The 9,605-nt window shown below is 46.0% G+C and overlaps 1 protein-coding gene across 1 annotated transcript; it reads left to right on the forward strand.

Annotated features, from left to right (window-relative positions):
* Positions 1-2,369: 2,369 nt before the first annotated feature.
* Positions 2,370-6,362, forward strand: LOC139549535 (guanylate cyclase soluble subunit alpha-2-like). The gene is made up of 2 exons (XM_071360133.1): positions 2,370-3,147; positions 4,320-6,362. Exons 1-2 carry the CDS (start codon positions 3,047-3,049, stop codon positions 4,537-4,539), a joined length of 321 nt encoding a protein of 106 aa, XP_071216234.1. The 5' UTR covers positions 2,370-3,046; the 3' UTR covers positions 4,540-6,362.
* The last annotated feature ends 3,243 nt before the right edge of the window (positions 6,363-9,605 follow it).

A 9,605-nucleotide genomic window follows, 5' to 3' on the forward strand; every position in this document is an offset into this window, starting at 1 on the left:
TCCTGTAGGAGAGCTCTGCTGGTTGTTCAGAAGGAACCTAGCACTGTTTAAACTGTCTGTCTGTAGAGCTGCATGATCTCATTCAGCTCTCTATTCATTCTAACTCTGATGCCCAGCGAAGAGGACATTTCAGAGAGAGAGAACGAGAGTTCTTTTGTCCTTAAAAACGGCAACTACACAATTATAATGTTGTGTGTGTGTGTGCATGATGCGTGTGGCCATGCATGTGTATGCCTGTATCAGTCTGTGCACGTGAGTGCATGTGTCTGGTGTGTGTGCATATATGTGTGTGTGTATGTGTATGTTAATGCGTGTAGCTATGCGTCTGTGTGTGTATGTGTGCGTGTGTCTGGTGTGTGTCTGTGCTTGTGTGTGTTTGTGGCCTATAGTTGTGATTAATTCACTGGCCATTGTTCCAGAAATAGACTGGCATAGCTATGCCCTGTAGCCCTGTTCTCTGTCTCTCTCCCTCTTTCTTTCTCTCTCTCTCTCTGTCTCTCATTCTTTGTTCCCTTGCTCTGAGGAAAAGAGGAGAGATGCTCTGCTCGTTCAAACCACTTCAGCCGGATAAACGCTCTTCAGTCAGCGTGTTCACAACTAGCCAATACCACTGTGTTATGTAAACTAGTCTATGAGAGAGAGAGAGAGAGAGAGAGAGAGAGAGAGAGAGCGAGAGCGAGAGAGAGAGATAGTTTTGACCCATATTACTGTTTTAAAATCACATATTCCAGAACACAGAACATCACAATGTGCTAGAGAACAGTGTTCAATGTACCTCACAGCTGTCGGTTGGGATTGGCTGCTTTAGAGCTGCAGTGTGTTTTGATTGGTCTGTTCCGACTCTGTGCTGACTCACAGAAGAGTGAGAGATAGAGGGGGGGGATAAAGTAGGAGAGGGGGGACAGAGAAATAGAGAAAGAGAGAGGGGATAGAGAAACAGAGAGGGGAGAGGGGGACAGAGAAACAGAGAAACAGAGGGGAGAGAGGGGATAGAGAAACAGGGAGGGGAGAGGGGGACAGAGAAACAGAGGGGAGAGGGGGGATAGAGAAACAGGGAGGAGAGGGGGTCCATTTGTACAAGAGAGAAAGATCAAAATACAACACCTTAACTTGTCTCTCCTTCTCCATCTCTTTCTATCTATCTCCCCTCACTCTTTCCTCATAACATCTGGCAATCTGTCCATCTCTATAGCAGTGTGATCAGACCCAGCCAAAACCAATCTGTCCATCTCTATAGCAGTGTGATCAGACCCAGCCAAAACCAATCTGTCCATCTCTATAGCAGTGTGATCAGAACTCACCAAAACCAATCTGTCCATCTCTATAGCAGTGTGATCAGACCCAGCCAAAACCAATCTGTCCATCTCTATAGCAGTGTGATCAGAACTCACCAAAACCAATCTGTCCATCTCTATAGCAGTGTGATCAGACCCAGCCAAAACCAATCTGTCCATCTCTATAGCAGTGTGATCAGACCCAGCCAAAACCAATCTGTCCATCTCTATAGCAGTGTGATCAGACCCAGCCAAAACCAATCTGTCCATCTCTATAGCAGTGTGATCAGACCCAGCCAAAACCAATCTGTCCATCTCTATAGCAGTGTGATCAGAACTCACCAAAACCAATCTGTCCATCTCTATAGCAGTGTGATCAGAACTCACCAAAACCAATCTGTCCATCTCTATAGCAGTGTGATCAGACCTAGCCAAAACCAATCTGTCCATCTCTATAGCAGTGTGATCAGAACTAGCCAAAACCAATCTGTCCATCTCTATAGCAGTGTGATCAGACCTAGCCAAAACCAATCTGTCCATCTCTATAGCAGTGTGATCAGAACTCACCAAAACCAATCTGTCCATCTCTATAGCAGTGTGATCAGAACTCACCAAAACCAATCTGTCCATCTCTATAGCAGTGTGATCAGAACTAGCCAAAACCAATCTGTCCATCTCTATAGCAGTGTGATCAGAACTAGCCAAAACCAATCTGTCCATCTCTATAGCAGTGTGATCAGACCCAGCCAAAACCAATCTGTCCATCTCTATAGCAGTGTGATCAGAACTAGCCAAAACCAATCTGTCCATCTCTATAGCAGTGTGATCAGAACTAGCCAAAACCAATCTGTCCATCTCTATAGCAGTGTGATCAGAACTAGCCAAAACCAATCTGTCCATCTCTGTAGCCGTGTGATCAGAATAGCACACCTTTGCCCTCACGTTTTCCTCGCTCTCTCTTCCTCCCCCTTTTCAATCTCTCTCTGCTCTCGCTCTCTCTCATTGCCAAGGTTACCCACATTAGTGTGCTGGCATGTGCTCAGTGCCGTTAGTAACCGTGGAGATGAGATACTGAAGTGGATCATTAGAGATGATGTGTGTTTGTGTGTTGTGTGTCAGACCTACAATGGAGTGGGTTTGAAGTGCTATAATAATATACTTATAATTACACCTGCTCTTTCCATGACATAGACTGACCAGGTAAATCCAGGTGAATCCAGGTGAAAGCTATGATCCTTTATTGATGACACTTATTAAATCCACTTCAATCAGTGTAGATGAAGGGTAGAGACAGGTTAAAGAAGGATTTTTAAGCCTTGATACAATTAAGACATGGACTGCAACACTGCTGAGTTTTTCACACTCAACAGTTTCCTGTGTGTATCAAGAATGGCCCACCGCACAAAGGACATCCAGCCAACTGGACACAACTGTAGGAAGCATTGGAGTCAACATGGGCCAGCATCCCTGTGGGATGCTTTCGACACCTTGTAGAGTCCATGCCCTGACGAATTGAGGCTGTTCTGAGAGGGGGGGGTGCAACTCAATATCAGGAAGGTGTTCCTAGTGTTTAGTATACTCAGTGTATATGTCTGTTTTGTCATGTTACTAACTCCAACAGTGTGTTACAGCTTAACCCTTTACTGAAACAATGTTCAGCTGATATCTCTCTCTCTCTGCTTCTCCCTCTACTCTCCCTCCCTCTCTCCGTCCTTCAGCTGCGTATAGGTATCCATACAGGCTCAGTGTTGGCGGGGGTGGTTGGGGTGAGGATGCCCAGGTACTGTCTGTTTGGCAACAACGTCACACTGGCCAGCAAGTTTGAGTCTGGGAGCCACCCTCGATGCATCAACGTCAGCCCAACCACATACCGGTGAGTACACCTGTGTGTGTGTGGAGTGTGTGTGGAGTGTGTGTGGAGTGTGTGTGAGTGTGTGTGGAGTGTGTGTGTGTGTGTGGTCTGTCTGTGTGTGTGTGGTGTGTGTGTGAGTGTGTGTGGAGTGTGTGTGTGTGTGTGTGTGTGGAGTGTGTGTGGTCTGTGTGTGTGTGTGTGTGTGAGTGTGTGTGGTCTGTGTGTGTGTGTGAGTGTGTGTGGTCTGTGTGTGTGTGTGAGTGTGTGTGGTCTGTGTGTGTGTGTGAGTGTGTGTGGTCTGTGTGTGTGTGAGAGTGTGTGTGGTCTGTGTGTGTGTGTGTGTGGGGGGGAGAATGAATGACAATAGAGCAGCTTTCAGTCTCTAAGGACATTTGAGTAAGAAACAGTCACGTCCAGTCACTGCATTTGTGATACGTCATAAACACACGCCCGCAAGCACAGACACACACACACACACACAAACACACACACACACATACACACACACACTCTGATGTTGAGTCAAACGCTGCCTGTGGAGACACTTTGTGATGAGAGCTGATCATAGTGTTCTCTCCCTCTCTTTCTCTCTCTCTTCTTCTTATCTCTCTTTTTCCCTCTCTCTCCCTCTCTATGGTGTCCCTTATGTGAGTCAGTGAGTCAAAAGCGTTGCCTTGGAAACCTCTCTATTTTTGCAGTCAAGGACGTTCTCTCCTCAGAATCACAAATTATTTGCACGACACAATGAGGGCTAATTGTTGCAGATTTAAACCAACCTGTGTGTGTGTGTGTGTGTGTGTGTGTGTGTGTGTGTGTGTGTGTGTGTGTGTGTGTGTGTGTGTGTGTGTGTGTGTGTGTGTGTGAGTGTGAATGGTGATTAATAAATCCAGTGTGTGTTCTGCCTCCTCTGCTAATATCTCTGTGGACTCAGCATATGTACACACTGTGTAATTGCTTGCTTGTGTGTGTGTGCGTGTGTGTACATACCCCCCTGCAGCACAAACACACACCTGTAGCTTGTGAATAATGCCTGGGTTTGTGATTGGCCTTATCTCATTCTGAACAACTCTACATCACTCCCTGGAGAGTCACTGCTGTTTGGAGAAATAGCCAAATCCCACTCTGCAGCCAAATATAACACACAGTCATAATGTGTTTTTAAATCTCTCTCCTCTTTCTTTCCCTCTCTCCAGGCTGCTGAAAGACGATTGCTCCTTCTCTTTCGTCCCTCGTTCCCGGTTGGAGCTTCCTGATAATTTTCCGAAGGAGATCCCGGGAACATGCTACTTCCTGGAGGGAGGGACTTCCCATAGCCACACCTCCCTGACAAGCTCCCGCTCCGCCCCCCCAGCGCCCCTGAGAAAAGTGTCCTACAGCATCGGCACCATGTTCCTGCGAGAGACCAGTCTATAGGCTCCCAAAACACACACACACACACTGCATCAACATACACACACAACTCTAAACCTATAGCCCAAACCCTACCCCATGTTTAAATGGGAGACTTATAGGGATGACAATACCCTCCTACCCCAAACCAGGACGCAGTCCTCTTAACAACCCCCCTCGCTTTTCCATCTAGAAACAGACACTCCTCGCTTCACCAACTACAACCTGTTGTTACCAAGGGCAACCACCCTTTACCCTTCAACCCCACCACAAACCAGACTTTGAAGGTTGACAGAAGAGGAGGGAAAACAACAAAATCAATCAATAGAGACAATATAATAGAATAATCTAGCAACTTCAAAACTAAACTAAAGCCTTCTGCTTGTAGAACACAGCGTACTGTAACCATGGATACCACGGCTGGCTGTCAGTCTGGGCATGGCAGGTACTGTGTTATTATCAACATCGCTCACAACTCAGTGCCTTCTTCACTAGAACACTCCAGACATACACTCTCAAACCCCCGACATGTGAGCTGGCTGAACACGCGGGGAAATGGAACGAGGTCTGCAGCTCTGATGCTCCCCGCAGTGATGTGTGTGACTCTCCCAAATGAGTCACTGTGGGGAGTCTATGTTGTTTCGGTCCAGCTAGCAGCTGAACCACTGAGATGTTCGGACATTTTCTCTTTCAGTTAGCTGAATGCATCCGCCTCCCAGCCCATCTGTCAGCACTAAACCATGGACATGAGCAAGCAGCACGTTCATCCATCCACCCCCCTCCCCTCCATCCACCAACTCTAATAACCAAGGTGTGGATAGGAAGTATGCCTGGGGGGGGGCTCTCTATGTCATTCCAGATCTCTACGTCATTCTATGTTTTTAGAGCAATAACCTTAGGATCCTATCTCTCTGTCACCACTCTAGTCCCCAACCTCATTTCTCTCTCACACACACAAACACACATTGGCTTGTTACAAGTAAGAAATGGCCCGCTTCAATCAAATACCATTCTAAACATATTTGTGCTGGAAGTGGTTTTTGATGTCATTGATTTAGCTGTGAGGTTAAAGCATTAAAGATAATAAATGAAACAAAATAATCAAACAGTCAGTCACCCCATTAAGACTGTTGGCTTTCCAACAGCATCATAATCAAACGTTCCATCCCATGTTGGAGTTCTACACCAACAGCATCATAATCAAACGTCCCATCCCATGTTGGCTTTCCAACAGCATCATAATCAAACGTTCCATCCCATGTTGGAGTTCTACACCAACAGCATCATAATCAAACGTTCCATCCCATGTTGGAGTTCTACACCAACAGCATCATAATCAAACGTTCCATCCCATGTTGGAGTTCTACACCAAACAACTTCGCCATGTAAAATAACCTGTAAAAACACAAGTGTGTGTGTGTGGGTGTGTGTGTGTGTGTGCGTGCGTGGGTGCGAGCGAGCGAGTGTAAGATAACCTGTGGATCTGTTATTGCATTAAACTCTGTACAAAATAACCTGTATGTAAAAAGGCCTATATCTATATTAAATATGTACAATTTAGATATATTTAATAATTCAACAGAAAATATTACATTTTAAAGATCATTCTATGTTGTACTTTTTGGTATTATTCACAAGTTTAGATGAGTACATTCACATTTCTGTTGACTTTTTTCTCTTTTTGGTAAAATGATTTGACATGTCTGAGTCGTCTGTTATCTAGGCCTATAAATAACATTACTGATGTACCTGGTTGGAAACATGTTGAAATCTGTTGAATGACTGAGTAGTAAAGCACATCCTCTGTCAAATAAGTCAATAAAAATCACCAGATATGTTTAAAAATGAAGAATGTGTAGTTTATTATGTTCATCACATGATGGACAGGGGTGCAGCCATTGATGAGCCTGGGAGGGTATAGACCCACCCACTTGGGAGCCAGGCCCACCCACTGGGGAGCCAGGGCCAGCCAATCAGCCAATCAGAGTTTTTCCCCATAAAAGGGCTTCATTACAGACAGAAATACTTCTCAGTTTCATCAGCTGTCCTGGTGGCTGGTCTCAGATGATTCCACAGGTGAAGAAGCCGGATGTGGAGGTCCTTGGCTGGCGTTGTTACACGTGGCCGGTTGGACGTACTGACAAATTATCAAAACAATGATATATAATAGAGAAATGAACATGACATGTTCTGGCAACAGCTCTGGTGGACATTCCTGCAGTCAGCATGCCAATTACACGCTCCCTCAAAACTTTAAACATCTGTGGCATTGTGTTGTGTGACCAAAATGCACATTTTAGAGGGGCCTTTCATTGTCCCCAGCACAAGGTGCACCTGTGTAATGATCATGCTTTTTAATCAGCTTCTTGATATGCCACACCTGTCAGGTGAATGGATTATCTTGGCATTGGAGAAATGCGCCCAATCGGGTGTAAACAAATTTGTGCACAACATTTCAGAGAAATACGTTTTTTGTGCATATGGAAAATCACTGGGATCTTTTATTTCAGCTCATGAAACGTGACCAACATTTTACATGTTGCGTTTATATTTTTGTTCAGTATAGCTAAACAGGAAATCAGAAAAACGTTCACGCATACACACAGACACACACACACCGTGTTTCCTCTGTGACTGACAGAACATGCTGTTTCATTATTGAGAACCACACCCCTCCTCTGATATATAGTGCAGAACCACACCCCTCCTCTGATATATTGTGCAGAACCACACCCCTCCTCTGATATATAGTGCAGAACCACACCCCTCCTCTGATATATAGTGCAGAACCACACCCCTCCTCTGATATATAGTGCAGAACCACACCCCTCCTCTGATATATAGTGCAGAACCACACCCCTCCTCTGATATATAGTGCAGAACCACACCCCTCCTCTGATATATAGTGCAGAACCACACCCCTCCTCTGATATATAGTGCAGAACCACACCCCTCCTCTGATATATAGTGCAGAACCACACCCCTCCTCTGATATATAGTGCAGAACCACACCCCTCCTCTGATATATAGTGCAGAACCACACCCCTCCTCTGATATATAGTGCAGAACCACACCCCTCCTCTGATATATAGTGCAGAACCACACCCCTCCTCTGATATATAGTGCAGAACCACACCCCTCCTCTGATATATAGTGCAGAACCACACCCCTCCTCTGATATATAGTGCAGAACCACACCCCTCCTCTGATATATTGTGCAGAACCACACCCCTCCTCTGATATATAGTGCAGAACCACACCCCTCCTCTGATATATAGTGCAGAACCACACCCCTCCTCTGATATATAGTGCAGAACCACACCCCTCCTCTGATATATAGTGCAGAACCACACCCCTCCTCTGATATATAGTGCAGAACCACACCCCTCCTCTGATATATTGTGCAGAACCACACCCCTCCTCTGATATATAGTGCAGAACCACACCCCTCCTCTGATATATAGTGCAGAACCACACCCCTCCTCTGATATATTGTGCAGAACCACACCCCTCCTCTGATATATAGTGCAGAACCACACCCCTCCTCTGATATATTGTGCAGAACCACACCCCTCCTCTGATATATTGTGCAGAACCACACCCCTCCTCTGATATATAGTGCAGAACCACACCCCTCCTCTGATATATAGTGCAGAACCACACCCCTCCTCTGATATATAGTGCAGAACCACACCCCTCCTCTGATATATAGTGCAGAACCACACCCCTCCTCTGATATATAGTGCAGAACCACACCCCTCCTCTGATATATAGTGCAGAACCACACCCCTCCTCTGATATATTGTGCAGAACCACACCCCTCCTCTGATATATAGTGCAGAACCACACCCCTCCTCTGATATATAGTGCAGAACCACACCCCTCCTCTGATATATAGTGCAGAACCACACCCCTCCTCTGATATATAGTGCAGAACCACACCCCTCCTCTGATATATTGTGCAGAACCACACCCCTCCTCTGATATATAGTGCAGAACCACACCCCTCCTCTGATATATAGTGCAGAACCACACCCCTCCTCTGATATATTGTGCAGAACCACACCCCTCCTCTGATATATAGTGCAGAACCACACCCCTCCTCTGATATATTGTGCAGAACCACACCCCTCCTCTGATATATTGTGCAGAACCACACCCCTCCTCTGATATATTGTGCAGAACCACACCCCTCCTCTGATATATAGTGCAGAACCACACCCCTCCTCTGATATATAGTGCAGAACCACACCCCTCCTCTGATATATTGTGCAGAACCACACCCCTCCTCTGATATATTGTGCAGAACCACACCCCTCCTCTGATATATAGTGCAGAACCACACCCCTCCTCTGATATATTGTGCAGAACCACACCCCTCCTCTGATATATTGTGCAGAACCACACCCCTCCTCTGATATATTGTGCAGAACCACACCCCTCCTCTGATATATTGTGCAGAACCACACCCCTCCTCTGATATATAGTGCAGAACCACACCCCTCCTCTGATATATAGTGCAGAACCACACCCCTCCTCTGATATATTGTGCAGAACCACACCCCTCCTCTGATATATAGTGCAGAACCACACCCCTCCTCTGATATATAGTGCAGAACCACACCCCTCCTCTGATATATAGTGCAGAACCACACCCCTCCTCTGATATATAGTGCAGAACCACACCCCTCCTCTGATATATAGTGCAGAACCACACCCCTCCTCTGATATATAGTGCAGAACCACACCCCTCCTCTGATATATAGTGCAGAACCACACCCCTCCTCTGATATATAGTGCAGAACCACACCCCTCCTCTGATATATAGTGCAGAACCACACCCCTCCTCTGATATATAGTGCAGAACCACACCCCTCCTCTGATATATAGTGCAGAACCACACCCCTCCTCTGATATATAGTGCAGAACCACACCCCTCCTCTGATATATAGTGCAGAACCACACCCCTCCTCTGATATATAGTGCAGAACCACACCCCTCCTCTGATATATAGTGCAGAACCACACCCCTCCTCTGATATATAGTGCAGAACCACACCCCTCCTCTGATATATAGTGCAGAACCACACC

Source organism: Salvelinus alpinus, chromosome 22 (assembly GCF_045679555.1).
Source record: "Salvelinus alpinus chromosome 22, SLU_Salpinus.1, whole genome shotgun sequence".
NCBI lineage: Eukaryota > Metazoa > Chordata > Actinopteri > Salmoniformes > Salmonidae > Salvelinus > Salvelinus alpinus.

Excerpts from the sequence above, each read along its gene's own strand:
- LOC139549535 (XM_071360133.1), top strand. The coding sequence starts at position 3,047 with ATGCCCAGGTACTGTCTGTTTGGCAACAACGTCACACTGGCCAGCAAG. Across the intron at positions 3,148-4,319 it reads GTCAGCCCAACCACATACCG|GCTGCTGAAAGACGATTGCT; the intron begins GTGAGTACACCT and ends CCCTCTCTCCAG.